Source organism: Thermobia domestica, chromosome 16 (genome assembly GCF_964235325.1).
Source record: "Thermobia domestica chromosome 16, izTheDome1.hap1.1, whole genome shotgun sequence".
Taxonomy (NCBI): domain Eukaryota; kingdom Metazoa; phylum Arthropoda; class Insecta; order Zygentoma; family Lepismatidae; genus Thermobia; species Thermobia domestica.
The window spans coordinates 57432397-57450783 of NC_137469.1; the positions used below are offsets into that span (position 1 = coordinate 57432397).

The 18387-nt window shown below is 36.6% G+C and overlaps 2 protein-coding genes across 2 annotated transcripts in view; both read right to left on the reverse strand.

The window, feature by feature from the left end:
* Nucleotides 1-18387, reverse strand: part of LOC145673067 (protein Wnt-5b-like) — a 756220-nt gene that overhangs the window by 633829 nt on the left and 104004 nt on the right. The window lies entirely within an intron of this gene.
* Nucleotides 3009-3587, reverse strand: LOC145672481 (protein GVQW3-like). The gene has a single exon (XM_081741643.1). It carries the CDS (start codon nucleotides 3585-3587, stop codon nucleotides 3009-3011), a length of 579 nt encoding a protein of 192 aa, XP_081597769.1.

Sequence of the window (18387 nt, forward strand, 5' to 3'; positions counted from 1 at the left end):
AATTAGTTGGGTCCTGCGGAAAAGAAATGGGAGAGAGACAAAAAGACTGTTTCAGATGTTACTGAGAAGAGGAAGAGAAAACTGGTTGGGATATTGGCTAAGAAGGAACTGTATCATGAGGGACGTGCTAGAGGGTATGGTGGCAGAAAAAAGAGGGAGGGGACGAAAGAGACTACAATTGATGTACGACATTAAAACAGAAAAATCGTACGTGAAGACGAAAAGAGTAGCGGAAAACCATGGAGTAACCTTCTCAGTTGCGGCAAGTGACCTGCCAATAATTGCAGAATACCTATTATGATGATGATGTGTCCGCGAGGTAAAAAAAAAAAAAAAGAAAAAAGAAAAAGAAAAAAGAAAAAATAGAACTGTTTGATAAACTACCATTAATGTATAGAGGACCAAAAGTTAGGAGTCGAATTCGTTGATGGAGGTGATTTTCAAACCGGAAGTGGTAGAAATCAATCATTTCCGGTTTTACCGTTGATCAATATAGAGCAAACACGGTAACAGATAAGGAAAAGTGATTTCCTGCAATCAATTAAGCACTCCAATAATATACATTTTCATCTCCATTCATAAATCTCTACTAAAACCGGAAGTATTAGAAATGTACTACAACTTCCGGTTTCAATATTAACCGACAAAGAGCAAAACGATGAGATAGCGAGAAGCACGTTTTTTTTTATCGTCTTAGCATGCTAAGAATAATTCTCTCTCAGCCTTATATTAAAAACCAGAAGCGGTCGAGACTAACCACTTCCGGTTTTAACGTTGATCGGTTTAGAATAAAAACGATAATCAATAGCGAGAAGCGGTTTTCTACAACCAATTAAGTGTCCCTTATTCAATCTCGTCTCTCTGCTAAAATCGGAAGCCGTAAAAGTCTACTACAACTTCCAGTTTCAATATTAAGAAATCACGCTATACAGACCAAACTTCTTTATGTGGTGTACATGTGACAATGCTATTTGTTGACAGTCTTGACAGCTGTGTGGGACCGAGGAGGCTCAGTGATACAGCGTCCATTTCTGGTGCATGGAGTCCTTAGTTCGATCTCACTCGCGTCAAGTGGGTTTTGTAGTGGACGAACACCGTGTGGGGTTTTCTTCTCGGCATTCTCTCGTCTCCTCTCATTTTCTTCAATCCACCATTCTACATTTCTTATTATCACCATGCCCTTTAGCCTATACGGCATACACGTGGAACGTAAAACATAAAGATTTCATTTCATTTTTTGGCTGCGTAAAAGCAATTGAAAATCAAACAATTGAAAACGAACATTGTAGCTTATTCTTTTGCTCCACATTCTTACTTAGCGGATTAACAACCCGAAAAACTACTCTCATTTAATTGAATAATTTATTATTCAAATACCCATGTGTCAAATAAGTGGTGCTATGTTGCTAGATGTACACTCATGTCCAAAATTATTATCGCATGTCTATAAACATGTTATTGTAGGAATATAATTTGATAACGAATTCGTCCGGTATTTCTTATAATGGTAGTATATGTATAATCGGCAAAGAAATTTATGTGGAAAATTTCATGTCAAAAGAGCAGTAAATAAGAACAATAAAACGAAAATAAAACTTTCGTATCCATTTAACAACATTTTGTTTTCCTCATTCTAATTTTCGTATTTATAATTCTTTTCCTATGAAATTTACCACAAATATGCATTTTCCGATTATACTCATAGTATCAGCATTAAAAGCATCCCGCAAAATCATTATCAAATTCTATTATTACAAAAAGACAGTTATAGATATGCGACAATCATTTTGGACATGAGTGTACCTATTTCCTATCATTCGTGTGCTTAAGCCGCGCCCTTAATTTTCGATGATTTTCTAGGAAAAGTTTCGCTTATGGACGTGAGAATACGGTAACCCTTCGTAGGCAAAAATGATAGAGAGTGGACATGGAGGTTGACAAACTAACACTGTATTATTTGCAGTGCTGCCAAAACGTAGACACAAAAAGTCGAACGAAAGTCGCAGCGATGAAAAGATTTCCAGTTTCGGACGAAAAGTCGCTAAAAATTTATTCGTGAAATTCCACACATTGATTAAGCTTTCAGATGTATTTTGTGTCTAGATGTGCAACAATAATAACAACAATTATTGCTACTACTACATCCAAACGATATGCTGAGCCGCACCAACGCCATCTATTAGCAATGGGCTGAACTACGTCCAGGCTAGAGACGAACACGTAACCTAGTGGCCGTCACATCTTTTATTCACGCGACTTGCCAGTTTGCTTCATGACGCTGCATGGACGCAGAAAATTGGGAAGCACTGGTGAAGAATCCAACCCGGAACTACGCGGACGTAAGTCCCGCGCTCTAACCACTAAAGTTCAGAGTCCCTTAAACAATGTGCTCTTGTCACGTCTTTGTGTACAGAACACAATTAATCCTTGAATTCGAGGATCATTTCCCACTATTGTCTGTACTTTTGTTCATATTTTTATTCTGCCTAGTACGAGAGTGCGTTGATAACTTCTCAGCCTCACCAAGCAAACAAGTAGATAGGAAGTGAAGCTTGGTTTATTAATCAACAAATTCCTCTTGTTAGTGAAATAGAAGTCGGATGAATGCTCTGCAAACCAGGCCTCTGTTTGAGAAATGACGTCATCGGCGCCATTGAAATGCGTTCCCTTTAAAAACATTTTCAATTTAGGAAAGAGATAAAAGTCTGATGGAGACAAATCAGGCGAATAAGATGGATGTTCCTGTATTTGAAACCGTAGATCCTCCATTTTTGCAATGTCAGACGTGCCCTGTGTGAGGGCGCATTGTCCTGGAGGAAGATTACCCCTTTTGGTAGCTTTCCACGTCTCTTCTCCTTTAGTGCTGCTTTGAGTTTGTCCAGAAGAGATGTATAAGAAGTTGAATTGCTGGATTCACCCGATTTCAGATAATCTAGCAATAGAATTCCTTCACAATCCCAGAGGACCGTAGCAAGGACCTTAGCAGAGGAGCGCTGTGCCCTAGCCTTCTATGGACGTGGAGAACCGCTGTTTCGCCATTCCGCTGATTGTTGTTTCGTCGTGGGATCGTAGAAATATAACCAGGTTTCGTACACTGTTATCAGCCTTTGCAAAAAATTGGCCTTAGCTTGAAATTGGGACAGAACTGCGTTACTTGCCTCCACCCGTTCATGCTTCTGATCTGCGTCCAAAAGTTTCGGAATCCATTTTGCCGCGACCTTCCTCAAACCCAAGTCTTCATAGATAACTTTCCACACCCGTTCATGACTAATGCCCAATTTGTCCTCTATCTGTTTGAGCGGGATTCGGCGATTCTTGAAAATCATCCGGTGAATGGCGTCAATCATCTCGGGAGAGGTCACTGAAATTGGTCTGCCACACCTTGGATCATCGTTCAGACCAAACTGCCCGCGTTTGAAGTTCGCTGCCCATTTGTTCACAGTGGCATACGATGGTGCCTTGTCCCCCAATGTCGTGACAAGGTCGTTGTGGATCTCCTTCGGCGAGAGTCTCTTTAGGAGGAGATACTTGATGAATGCACGATGTTCAAATTTACTAGTTTCTGGGACGTGGGCTGACATCCTCATTTTGGACTTGAAAAAAAAAACAAATTTAAAATTGGTTTAGTCAAACCAAATTTTGCACAGTAGCATCACAAATTAAAAGCCTCATAAACGTATATAACTTTTATATCTAGCTTTGTTTGAACCTGGGTAGGCTGAGAACTTATCAACCTACCCTCGTATTTTGAAGCACTAGCATCATTGTACATTTTGCTTTTCGGAGTAGAGGGGAGGCTCTACCAATATAAGAATATAGTTTCACAGTTGTCATTATTGTATTATTATATTAATACCAATACTCACTTCAATTTAAAACGCACTTTTAAATCTAATTGATTTGGTGTCCTTAAAGCTGTATGGCCTATTAATTACTTGTGTTGTAAATAGAAACTCTACAAGCTAAAAGGGGCCGCGGTAGCTTAGTGGTAGAACGTTCATCTCTGGTGCATGGGGTCTCGGGTTCAAACTCCGTTTCAGCCAAGTGAATTTTGTGGTGGACGAACATTGTGTTCGTGGGTTTCCTCGGGGTTCCCCGTTTCCTTCCATTTTCTTTATTCCACCATTTCATTCATTCCTTCTCCTTCATCATCTTCTCCTTTAGCTTAGGCGTGGGACGTAAAACTTATAAATTTCATTTTCTACAAGCTAAAAGATATTTTGAAGGTTTGAATTTTTCCCCATTAGAGGACAATAGGTGACAGAAACCAAAACAGGATTTTGAAGGGGTGGTTAGGTTAGACTACATACTTGCCCAACTCTTCATCGCTTCTCTGAATAAAACAAGCAAAAACAGAGGAGAGAAGCATGTATCAAAACTGTTTCGAATTAATAGTGCTTGATTACCGAAGAACATGACAGCACTAAAGTCGTTAGATTAAAAAAAAAAAAAGTCGCTTAGCTAAGAAATAATTTTCTGCCGCTATTTTGGAAGTCGAATCCCGGCTCTATACCCGGCCAAGTAAATTTGTGGTGGATAACCTTGTGTCCGTGGGTTTTTTCAGGGTACTCCTGTTTCCTCTCACTTTCTCATTCTATAAATTCTTCCATCGTTATTCAATTGCTTTTAGCATCATCTCCCTAGGCCTAATAGGCATTTATCCTGAGAAGTTAAACTCAAAGGTTTCATTTTCTTTCGAATCCATTAAATTTAACATTTCTCCCTAACTGACAACACTGACTATGAGTGATATAAAGAAAATTAATTTCATTGTTTGTATTGGTTGGTTGGCAGTGTACTGACATCAGAAGCGATCAACGTTGCCAATTTAGCAATTTTATGGCTAAATCTAGCCATTTTCACATGGCGTTTAACTAATAAAAATGTAGTCTAGTTACGCGTATTAGCTGTAACTTCTGGCCAATTCTGCGTTCAAAATTGCCCATTTCTGACATTTCTGGTTAGTAGGGATGCGCACGAGACAAGATTTGTGGCTGTCTCGTCTCGAAAATGTGCTGTAAAAGTGATGTCTCGACTCGAAAACTGTATATTGCTCTATTGGAAGAGCCGTGTCTCGACTCGAATTTTGTCAGGAAAATCCTGTCTCGACTCGTCTCGTGCGCATCCTTACTAAAATTTTCATTAAAACCAAAGTAAAATATTATTTGCTATTTTGATAGTCCTCTCCTCGTTGGAGAATATACTCTGCCACACCACAATCTATTTTGCGCAGTGGCGGATCTAAAAGGTAAAAACTGGAGGGGGGCAGCCAGAACCAAGACTATGATAGGTATATCATAAGTCTACTATAAACTTTCAAAAAAAATATATAAATAATAGCTTAAATTAGTTTTGTCACTCGGAAAAGTGGGGGTCTATGTCCCCGGGCTGGATTCGCCAGTTTTTGCGTATCTCCTTTATTATCATTCTTGCTCAGCATCTCGGTTTGACGAAAAGTCAGGATTCTGGCAATTTCACCTTCCCACGGCTAAATCTAATGGTAATTTTAAATGTATATTCGGCGTGAACGGTGTACTTTTAGTGGTGTTGCCAAACAATAGTGTAGCAACGTACATGGTGACTCCAAAAGTAGATACACAGTCCCGCACTGATTAGCTAAATGCATTTTATATAATTTCTTATTATTATCCATAGTTTCTTTATTATTTGTTCTTAATGTATTTTTACTTATATCTTAAGCTCGGAACAGCCGAAGCAAATAAAGCTATAAGCTACAGGATGTCCAATATACAACGCAACCCGGAGTTTGGGATAGTAGAACTTTTGAACCTGAACCGATACCCAAGTAATGGTTATACCAAAATGAAGTCTTGTTCATGCATATATTTTTAAACTAGGAAGCAACGATTGAAGTACATTAGGAACCACACAGTGTTGCCAGATGTAACCAAAGGTGTTTTTTTTTTTTTTTTTTTTTTGCGAAACATGTAAATTGACTCATAATTCATACGTACGGATGTTCTGTCGTTAATTTTCAGTTTGTTTAGTTGAAGTAGCTTGGAAACTATGGAGCAGAAAAAAGAATTTTTCATTTCTGCCGACAACTAATCGGATGAGGAGCCCTCTGTAAAGGGGAACTAAGGAAATCGTCATTTTCATAAATTAACACTCTGAATTCTCAATTTTGCTGATGTTTCAGTGCATCAAAAGGTGTGTTAAGGATCTAAACAAACAAACTGAAAATTAACGACAAAACATCCATACTTATGAGTTATGAATCAATTTACATGTTTTGCAAAAAAAAAAAAAAAAAAAAAGATTTACACCTTCGGTTACATCTGGCAACACTGTGTGGTTCCTAGTGTACTTCAATCGTAGCTTAAAAATATATGCATGAACAAGGCTTCATTTTGGTATAACCATTATTTGTGTATCACTTCAGGTTCAAAAGTTCTACTATCCCAAACTCCGGGTTGCATTGTATATTGGACATTCTATAGAATATTATACTTGATCAACGCAGGGGTGTATACCTACTTTTGGGCCACCCTATATAAGTAAAATTACCGCAAAAAGATTGGGAAAGAATAATGTAATTCAAAGGATTAATTATATAGTACCTCGTCAATGATGCATGCAAAATGTGCTTTAAGTACGCGTTATGGAAGCGCACAGAATCTCGGAAACAATATTACAGTAACTGTAGAGTGAAATTATGATATATTTTGCTTGTTTTATTGTTAAATTCTGTTAACTATAAATTTAGCTATACATTTGGAAGAATTTAGCAATTTTTGGCTAGATTTTGTGCTCCATTTAGTTATTTTTAAGACTCCGTTAGCAACACTGCTCATCACCATAAAGACCAATAATCTAAGCTTGTATGTCATCAAAAGACTGCGAAGTTAAAACGGTAAGTAGAAAACTTACAAGCACACAAATGATAAAATGTAATTTTAATTTATTTATTGCTTATCTTTAAACTTTACGTGCCAGGATTCTGCCCTCTTTAAGCTAAAGAAGAGAGTAATAAATTAATGATAATATGAATGATTGAAGAATAATGCTGTAATATACCATTACAGTTGAAAGTAATGGCAATTTTTTTTTACGCACCCTGTACCTAGTAATTTTTTTTAAAATTCAATTTCGGTTTAGTTACACAATTTATTTACTCTCTCTACTTCGAATTAAATATAATGAACCCAAAGGTTTCGTTAGTAACCATATTCCCACTGTATAATATATTTATTTATATTTTGATTAAGTGTAAATCCCATTTCCGGATATATAACTTGAATAGTTACAAGGTTTACCATTCTGACGTCATACCGAAACATAGTTCCGTTATTGGATATAAATTTCCTTAATTTCAGACCAATGTAGATTTTGGCCAGGTACCTAATCTTTCCCTCACCCCCTCTCACTAGTCCATAGTCGCTTTCAGATCCGGTTATATCTGGATTTGCCAAATTTCTATTTGCTTTGTAATTTCCGCGGCTAAAGTTTTCGTTCTGATTGGAGGAATTCTCCTACCTCTGGCTTTTTCGGCGCAATGTTATTAGAATAATCGAAGACACACTAGCCGGAGCAGCTTGTGATTTTTGTGCCACATATTTTTCGGGAAGGATTCGGATTTCCAAGGAAAACTAAGGTAACATATAATGTAATTCAATAGTTAAAGTTTTACAACGGAATAGGAGCCCGGAAAATCCACAAATTTTGGTAAAGAAGCTGCAATTCAGTGAAATAACAAATTCCGGAGTTCTGTTTTCTAGGAAGCCATGTTTGCTGCCCAGCTATAACAGCAGAAGTGAAAGAGTGACTTTATTTTTTTTGTTATTCCAAATTCAATTAGGGATTAGGGAAATTACGACCTGATTAGTGCATGTTGGTCGTGTATACAGTAAATGTGATTTATCATTATTTATTTCGTAATTGCATGTATGTAGTAGGTTTGATAGTACTATAAATAATCATAATGGCAGCTTAAGTTAGCTTAAAAGGGCTCCTATCCCCTTTTCCAAATTGAACCAGTTCTAGCGGGGGAATGGGTTAGTTATTGTTCGTTTTAGGGCCTTTTCCCCTTTCAGGGGAAGGGTCCCTCCATAAACCTCGTTAAGGTGCCCCCAGGGCATCAATTTTTGGCAATCATTATGTAAACAATTGGTCAGGTCAATTAGACCTAGTGTTACCTTTCTCATTTGTGACCCCCCTTTAACTTAAATAGAGCCGACTGTATATATCGACGAGGGAGTAATGTATTTTAAATCTAATGTGTTAGGTTATTTTCGTCAACATGCATGTAACTAAATGGTGCATGTTTAGTTTAGTTAGTTGTCTTTACGTATAGTACTAACAGTGGTGTATGTAGTTAGTAGTTTTGTGTGAGTGTGTGAATTTTCGATTTGGACAGTGTATAAATATGCTTTAATTTAGTACCATTTTGCTAACATAAATAAACCAGAGTAAATATTAAATTTCTGATTAATGAGTACAAGTATACATTTCAGTACACGGTAAATTATGCCTCCACTACAGCGCCATAGCGTCAGTTTTCGGTAGTCAATTGTTTGTTGACAGTACGACATCGCATGACTTAGTGATTTAGATTGTTTGATTTTGGACAGTTATTCTCAAATTACTTCCCGTGGACATGGTTTTCGGTTCGGATGAGTATACCTTCGTATAAAATAGCATGAGATCTTACTGTACTGAAAATTTCAGCTTGCTAGGTCCAGTAGTTAATGAATAATCCGCTGAAATAAAGAACACCTATTTTCTTAATAGAAGTAAAGTCCATATGCTGTTACTGTTCGTTTAAAAATGTAGTATTAAATTCTCTTTTCCCGTAGCTGTAGAAAATTCCATTGTTGCTTCAGTTTTATCAACAAATCAGAAATAGATTAATCGTTGACAATTTAACTTTCCGTAAATACATGTATGATTTTTTTTTAAACCTGCAAGGTAAATACAATTTGGGTGCTTCGAAATAAAGAGTACGTGGTTCGATGAATGTGATCGTGTGGTGGTTTGAGCGTGATAGATTGTGATAGTTATATATATATATATTTATTACTGCGTAACGTAAATATGTGTATGGCCTGCGTGTAAAATGTACGAAATAGGGTGTTTATAAAATATTACTTCGTGCGAAAATTAGTAGATAATGAATGAATGTAATGATATGTTAATAATATGATATATAATATGAATGAAATGATGACCCCTATATTTAAATGGATAGGCCTAGTGAATTTTATATAGTGAAAATATGAATATGTTTACGAAGAAAGAAAGAGAAAAAAAAAATCTCTCGCGTTTTGACTTCCACACCAGTGCATTCATCCAACCGAGTTTGCTACTTGGATAGTAAATTATAGTTGGGAATTGTGTGTTACTTTGCATTTATGTACCTCCTAACAACAGCCCCAGATCTTAAGCCTTTCAATAGATAGAGTAGCATCATGTGGGAATTACTTCTAAAGGTTGACAGAAATGATAATTAAGAAAACCAACTGCTATATCCTGTGATCATCGAAAAGTACAGGTTTCGGTCATTTGTACCTTTAGCATTCATTGCCTCTCCGAGATTTTTTTTTTTGTTGCTTACCTTATTTATTTATTGTGCAGTGTTCATATAACTCAGTTCGGACTATCCGATTAAATTAACTGCTACTAAATTAATATTCATGGATAGCGTACCCGGACGTCGACCCCTAGTCCCCTTAAGTATTTTTCATGTCTTTTCTTAGTTTAATTAGATGAGGGAAATTAACGACGTCCCAGACGGTGGCATGTCTGCGCTGGGTAGCCATCGGTGATGTTTCGGTAATTGAAATCACCGATCCAAAATTCAGTTTATTTATTTAATTTTTTTTTTTAATTTTTGGCGAATTACTAATTAGGGATACCTTAGCTATTACTCTAATTTCATCCCTATTCTGGAATCTTCTAGTTTCCAAGAGGTCGGATGATTTTTTTTTTTTCTTGAAATTCTAAATTAGCGCCTTCTCTAACCTTCCGGACGATTTCCGGGAACCTGCTGGTTTGGGCCGGATACGGGGATCGGATTTCAATCTTACAACCAAATTCTTGTGGGATTGGGATCTGATGGACACAGAACTTGCATCCTTGGCAGCAGGGCGTTCCTTGAGTCTACGTATTTGAGTGGACCACCCTTTTGGCATGTTAAGAATATTTTGGCTATGGATTTGTTGAGATAGAAATTCGACTTTTGTCTTTGTAGCGTTAGTTATTTCTCACTTAAGTCTTTGGCGCCACTATTCTTCGTCTTCCTTCTTCTCTATATCTCTCTGTCTTCATTACTTCGAGATTTTTTTTTTATTTTTTCAACCTTCCCCCCCCCCCTGGTTTCTGAAACTCATGAAAATGTACAATAGTCCATATTACTTATTTCGATCGTATGTACTAACTGAGACATCGAGGGATGCAATTCGTGGAGGTATTGCAGCACAACTCAGGACCATTTTCGCGATATTCAATCCACCACTGGAGAAATTGACGAGAAGGTACACTATGCTTTCGGATTCCTAGAAACCTTCGTTATTCATTGATCATACAACTTATATCAATTGATTACTGATTTCTGGTTTTTATTTCTATTGATTGGTCATATAGTGTGTATGTATTAATAGTTTGGGCCCACTAGTTTCGAATAATATTGATTTTTTTTCCTGTATATACATCTATATATGTACTTACATAGTGTTAAAAGTTACGTGCCTGCTCTATTTGTTGCATTTTCCACCTCTTATGTCAACTCATTAAATAACACCAGCTATTTTGTTTTTTGTATATATACGCGGATCTTTAGTAAACTGAAAATGATTATTGATTATCGGGTTTATTCATATGAAATACAATGTTGCAACCTTATGAAGGAAAAAGGTGAATGTTGATAGTCAGGGTTTTTGTTTTGTCTTTGAGCCAAATAAATATAAATATTTATAAAATATGAATACTTGTCGAATATGAACGGTGATGTAGAATTTAAACGTCGATGAAATATTAAGATAGATATTAAAGTGAAATTTATTGTATTGATTAATATGAATACATATATATATATATATACGAGTATGTATGTAATGGGCTCGATATTTACCCTGGTCTTGTTAGGTTGCCATAGATTTTAGACACCCGGTATTAACTAACTATTTGTGATATATAGTATTCCCGCGTAAATTGTCATAAATTACTTTTTGTTGAGTTGTTATTAATTTTTGTAACTATTAAAGTGGAATATAATGTTAACTACTGCATGTGAATAAAACAAGTAGCGGGTCGTAAGATAAATAAGAATAACCCTAATCCTTACCCAAATTTACTTTGCGAGTGAAATTAGCAACCTACGAAACAGTGCGCCCCTCCAACGAATCTTTCCATTAGTGAACCATGAAACAAATCCTTCCCCTACGATCGGAAACCAAACTATTCAATATTTAGAATCTTTTGACTATAAGATCTATATTAGGAAAAAAATTAGTGATCTTAAATTCAACGAACTGAAATCTGTTTAATAAGTTAATATGAATACCGGAATATGGAAATATGTTCCCAATATCTGTGACTGGATTTGATAATTTTTTCTCTAATATTAACAAACTTTGAAATTTTAGATCAAGTGTGTCGAGTGACAAAATGAAAAATATAAACATATATGTGATATGAAGCAATTAGTTGTCTATAGTTAAAACAAAACCAATTGAATACTCTCATGGACACAAACCACAGTGCGTAAAGAGAGTTTAAAAAAAAAAGGAGCTATTATCGACGTAAAAACAAAGACTCATAAAACTGTCGATATGTCTCCTATTGAGACAAAGACTCAATAAAATATTACTAAAGTTTTTTTTTTTTTGAATGATTAACCAATTATTTTTTCTCTTCTGCCTGCAACGATATGTATTCATTGCACTGAATTTTAAATATATCTTGACCCTTGAAGTTTTTTTTTCTTCTTTTTTCTTGTTTCGTCTTTGGTTTAATTCTTTTTCATGTAATTCAACTTTTAATATATATATAAAAAGGGAAATGTGTTATTTGATCTTGTTGCAAGTAGCGAATTTCTGTGCATGTTTATGAAACATTCTTTTCATGTATTAAATTTTTTGTTATGTTAAACTAAATCTTCTTCTATTGAAATGTAATAAATGTCTATAGCAATGTAGTTAGGTTAGTTTAATTCAACCAAATACAACCCGAAGTATACATTGTCCTGTATGAATGTGTGTGTGAGTGAAATGTAGGTTTAGTATTAAGTGCACCAATTATCTTGTCATACATGTGTAATTTATTATAATTATTGGTAGTTATCAATTGAACTCATTGAATGTTAATACTAACTTAAGTTGGCTCTATGAAGGAAGTAAAAAGGACTGAAGTAGCCTGAACGAATGATCATCATGAGAGAACTGTGAAAGTCAAAATCTTCGACAAATATGTGATATTCTGATTTTTTTTTTCTTTTCTGTGGTCGTTTCTAACATGCCATCAACTGCGTCGTTCATTTTTCAAATATTGAATATTAGTCTAAAACTTCTGGAAATATTAAATAAACGGTAAAACTAAACTTTCTCATCTATCTCCGAGCTAGATTGGGATAATTCGGTAGTTGGGGTCAAATGGATCTAGATCGGGGATGTATGGGTTAACATGTGTCTACCTTTGATCACCCTGATACCAGACATTTACCCAATAGCTATTGGAAATGATCACCATTAGATAATTATTCACTTTCCTTTACCATATTCCTCAAAATATCCAGTAACAGTTTCCTCTTTATCACCTTCTTACTTTACCTCTTTCCTCTTCTATCTTCCTCTTCCTTTCTTCATCTTCTTCTTCTATTTTTAATAAAACTGAAAGGGGGGTCGTGACTGGGAATTCTATATGTAATAAACACGGTCATGTATTTATTTGATTTTATTTTCTTTAGAAGTCCGATAAAAAGTTTTCTCGTTTCGATCGAATCTAGTATGTTCAAAATTAAGAAACGGCTAATATATTCCAACGTAATTAGACATAAGCTGATAGCTTCATGAACATCCCCACCAGGGGTGAAGGGTTCCCACTTACGACTTATTCTTTTCTTCAAACAGTTTTAGATTGACAAGCAGTGACAGGATTCGTTGTTATGGCAACAGTGGTTGTTGTGACGACGGCCCCCCCCTTTCCCAGTTTTAGTTTATCTAAGCTTGTATGTCATCAAAAGACTGCGAAGTTAAAACGGTAAGTAGAAAACTTACAAGCACACAAATGATAAAATGTAATTTTAATTTATTTATTGCTTATCTTTAAACTTTACGTGCCAGGATTCTGCCCTCTTTAAGCTAAAGAAGAGAGTAATAAATTAATGATAATATGAATGATTGAAGAATAATGCATAAGTTTTATAGTCTCTTCCTTGTGGCTTCAGGAAGAAAATTATAACAATAGTGAAACAAGGAACCAGGGACGTACGGAAGGGGGGGGACACGGGGGTCCGGACCCCCCCGAAATTTCGACTTTTTAAAAATTTAGCCTAATTTTAGGGGCAATTTTAGCAATTTTAATATAAAATAGCTTCATATTTAGTTTGAACCCCCCCGAAATAAATTCCTGGGTACGCTACTGCAAGGAACCCTGGTCCCAACATATTTTTCTTCTTCTTCTTCTTCTTCTTCTTCTTCATCATCATCATCTTCTTCTTCTTCTTCTTCATCATCATCATCATCTTCTTCTTCTTCTTCTTCTTCATCATCTTCTTCTTCTTCTTCTTCTTCTTCTTCTTCTTCTTCTTCTTCTTGGCTTTAGTACCATTCAACACAAATAACTCAAGTCAAAATTCCACGGTGCTTTTCTTCTTTCTTTTCGGATGTGACAATAAGAATTGATCTAAACCAGAGTTGGTATTACCATTTGTCAGGATTGTTTGACGTACGCTAAAATTGACTAATTTTTACGTATTACCAGTATCACGCTTAATTGCACTTTCTTTCCGTCCACTAAGTATTTTTTTTTTAAGTTATGTTTCCTAGTGATGAGCGCAAGAGTCTTGGTCTTGCAGTTTTTGCAAGAGTCTTGCATGCAAGACCAAGACCAAGACCAAGACCAAGACTAGGAATCCCGATGCAAGACCAAGACCAAGACCAAGGGGTGCAAGACCAAGACCAAGACCAAGACCATACCTGCAAGACCAAGACCATACCTGCAAGACCAAGACCAAGACCAAGACTCTTGCGCAAGAGTCTTGCACAAGTACCAACACTACTTGAATTTTTTTATAGAATGTAAAAAGGAAGGGGAAAAATCATTACATCTTTCACGTAAACTTCTTGGCTCCAGTAAAAATACCGCCGGAGTGAATGTGTTCTCAGTAGTGTATGCAATCCATGTGAGTCGATCTGCTCCTGTAACATATAGCTACAGTATGTCGTTTTTTGAATCGGTTGTTCACGAGACGTCCGACAGCATAATTCTATGAATTGTTACAAGCTATAATAACTTGAGAGTCTGATTTACTTTGGTCATCATTTGATCATTCACGACGGCCCATGATTGGATTTTGGAAAATCATATGAAGAATAGTTGTGTCCATAAGAAGTGGATAAGCAAAAATAAACTAGAGCATGTTATAGACACGGTAGCTCAGTGGCAGAGCGTTCACCTCTGGTACATGGGGCCCTGGTTCGATCGCAGCTTGCGCTATGTGAGCTTTTTTGGTGAACAAACACCCTGTGCGTGGGTTTTCCCGTTTCCTCGTACTTTCTTCATTCCACCATTTCTCATCATCACTGTTTCCCTTAGCTTCAGTGTTATAATCGTAGGACGTCAAAGTAGATATTTAATTTCATTTCGAAAACATATGAATGGTGTTCTTCTTCCAAAACTAACGGGAAATGTAGCATTGAACATCGGCAATTCCGTACACCATAGGTGCCGACTACATGGCCTTGGCTCTGAGGTTCAAGCATCCGTTGGAAATTTTTAATGTGTATTTATAAAATTAATATTGAAATAACATTTTCATGACATTGACAAAAACTTAGCGCATGTGACCGCAAGTTTGATTTCATAGGTGGATGCTTATACGTTGAATAATTGTTTATCTATATAACTTATAACCCCCTTAGGTATATGGCATATCTAGGATTCAACGATATAACATTATACAACAATAAATAATCTATATTCAAAACTGAGAGTGATTTCGTACTTATTTCAAATAACTTGAAGTTTGATGCCGTTGTTATGTATTTCTAATGTAGGTCAAAAGTATTTATATAAATTGAGTATATATATATAAAAAAGACAGACAGTTGAGTCGTTTTCAGTTTTCACTCAAATTATTCTAAAATATTGGGGCCGCGGTGGCTCAGTGGTAGAGCGTTCAGCTCTGGTGTTTGGTGTCCCGCGTTCGATCCCAGCCCCCGCCAAGTGAACTTTGTGGTGGACTACACCATGTGCGTGGGTTTCCTCGTGGTTCTCCCGTTTCCTCCCACTTTCTTCTTTCCACCATTTTCATTCATTTTTCATCATCACTGTCTCCTTTAGCCTAGCCGGCATAATCGTAGGACGTAAAACTCACAAATTTAATTTCATTTCATATTCTAAAATATTAAGAGGTTTAATTATTATTTTAATTTGTTCTCTCTTTTTTGGTCAGTATTGCAAAACATATCATCATCGTCATAATAATAGCTTTTCTGCTATTATTGGCAGGTCACTTGCTGGTGAGAAGCTTCGATGACTGTGGTCCTCAGCTAGTCTCTTCGTCTTAACGTAGCAATTTTCTGTCTTAATATCTTTCTTCAACTACGATCTCCTTCGCCCCCTCCCTCTAGCACGTCCCTCATAATACAGTTCCTCCTCAACCAATGTCCTCCTCTTCATTACATCTAAAATTCTTCTTTTCTCCCCTACTTCTACTATTTCTAAAACCTTCGCATTCGTTTTCCGTTCAACCCAGCTGATTCTCTCCTTTTTTCTCCATGCCCACATTTCGAAAGTCTAACTGTTTCATCCTTTTTGCGTATGTTCTTATTTCTGCCCCATACAGTACATACTAGAATCAGTAAAACAAAATTTCAATATTTAATTGGGAGATTGTTCAATACAAAGATGAGCTAATCGTGGTAGGGAAGAAAAAATCTGACGCCTTTAGAGTGTAAAAATAATTTTGCAATTTATGGTATTTCAGTAATCTGTGCCGTCTTGGTTTTCTTTCATGCGTCTCACTGTCAGGGATAGCCTCCCCAGTTTGGGAACCAGTGGAGTATTGGATCTGTTAAAACATATAAAAATATTACGAAATGTTGTGATTTATCTTATAAGTAGTGAAGCGTGATCACCCATTGAAAAAAAAAAAGTAAAGGTCATCGCCTATGTTGTACAGTATCATCACACTTACACGAAGGTAAAATAGGTCCTATATTACATTTAGAAACATACATTGTATTTCCCTCACTATTGACGCAATGTAGGATTTATTATCCCTTATATCCAGAGTAAAATTTACTTATGAAAATCATAGATTTCTTAAAAGCAAAACTCGCAAGACTCTTGCAAGCAAGACCAAGACTGGGTGTGCAAGAACAAGACCAAGACCAAGACTAGGTGTGCAAGACCAAGACCAAGACCAAGACCGAGGGTGCCACTGCAAGACCAAGACCAAGACCGCATGTGCAAGACCAAGACCAAGACCAAGACCACCCGGGTCTTGGTCTTGGTCTTGCATTTGCTCATCACTAATGTTTCCTACCAATTTACGAAACAGTCCTTACGGTTAGCAGAAAATGTCATTATGTTCAAGGACATGTCCCTAAAGTTGGCAAAAGCGCAGGAGACTTGGGTTTTGATTCTCGACGTGAGCTAATGTGGTTCAGATCTCACGTTAAGTTGTAGGTCCATGTCGCATATAGCCTCACTGCTGAAAGGGACGCTATACTCCTAATCAATCACCATCCTACGGTTTGCAACATTGACCAATGACTGAACTACGCTGCAAAGACAACACCAAGGCGACACAGGGGGACGGTGGTTCAGTGTAGATCTCCGTGCAGAAAATTTGGTTTTGAATACATATATTTACTCCAAACTTTGGTATATAGCACACTTATTCATATTACAGAACTGTATACTAAAACTGTGGTTTTTCTCGAGGTTTCCCCGTTTTTTCCCATTACTTATTTTCATAATCATTCACTCTCATTAATCTTAGGACGTATAAAAGCGAGGGGAACGCAGGGAGGGGCAAAAATATATATGGTGTCCCCCCACTTCCTAAAAAATTACAATACTCAAAGATAGGCACGGGGGACCGTGTGACGTCATGCGCCCCCTACCCCCTGATTAAAACTAAAAGATTTCATTTTATTTAAGCGAAGACGACATATATATATATATATATATATATATATATATATATATATATATATATATATATATATATATATATATATATATATATATAAAGATCTTATATGTATTTAAGAAAGCCTATTGTTATCCTAACGACGTATATAAAATCTTATATGGATTTCAGAAAGCCTGTAATTATTCTATCATTCTATATCCTTCAATACGTCGTCATAACAAATTTAGATAGAACTTACGGTGAATGTGACGGTACTGAAAATGAATGAAACGAAATAGTTACTGATCATTCCCCTTAGCCGATCATGGAGCCACTACAGCTTGCCAGCTGTTTCTTCGTGACGCTTCAGCTAAAGATCTACCCGTGTAATTTGTAAGTTTCCCCAATAGATGGCAGGAAAGTACATTGCAAATTGTTCCACTACATTATCACGTGCATCTCTTACGTCATAGAGCAGGAAAGCATGTAGGAAAAAAATAAAAATAAGAGGGAGAAAAAAGAGAAAAACAAGTGGCATTCGAGTTTGTGTGTCGTTTTCTGGCGGCAGGCGCTCACTGAGTCACTCTCTTGCTCGCGTAGCATTCTTTCCTGGAACGGAAGTGGGCTGCAACGAACCAAGAAGGAAAATACAGGTGGACGCCGTATATAGCTTTTTTACCTTTGCGTGTAGCGTTTATGAGTTCGATCCCCTAAATATGCACGGAGAGAATAAAATCGTTATATCAAAGACGGAACAAAAGACCGGATGTGTACAGACTACACGCAGTGCGTGTGTTTACATTAATCCAGAAGTAGGGAAGATAAAATATTACAGAAAGATAAAAGAGATTATATCTATCTATACATCAATGAATCATGCTTCTGCCACCCCCCCCCTTTCCCTTGCACTATAATTAAACAGGGTAACGTAATATAAATGTGTAGGAAAACCGGGATGGGATATTGTTTCTATGAAAACTGAAAAAAAAAGTGTTAAAACCTATGACCGGTTTCTAGAGGTCTGCTGCACGGGCCTGAATTTTTAGCCCGGGCCCGGCCCAGCCTGT

What these genes read in the sequence shown, in the direction of transcription:
- LOC145672481 (XM_081741643.1), bottom strand. Translation starts at nt 3,587, where the DNA reads ATGAGGATGTCAGCCCACGTCCCAGAAACTAGTAAATTTGAACATCGT.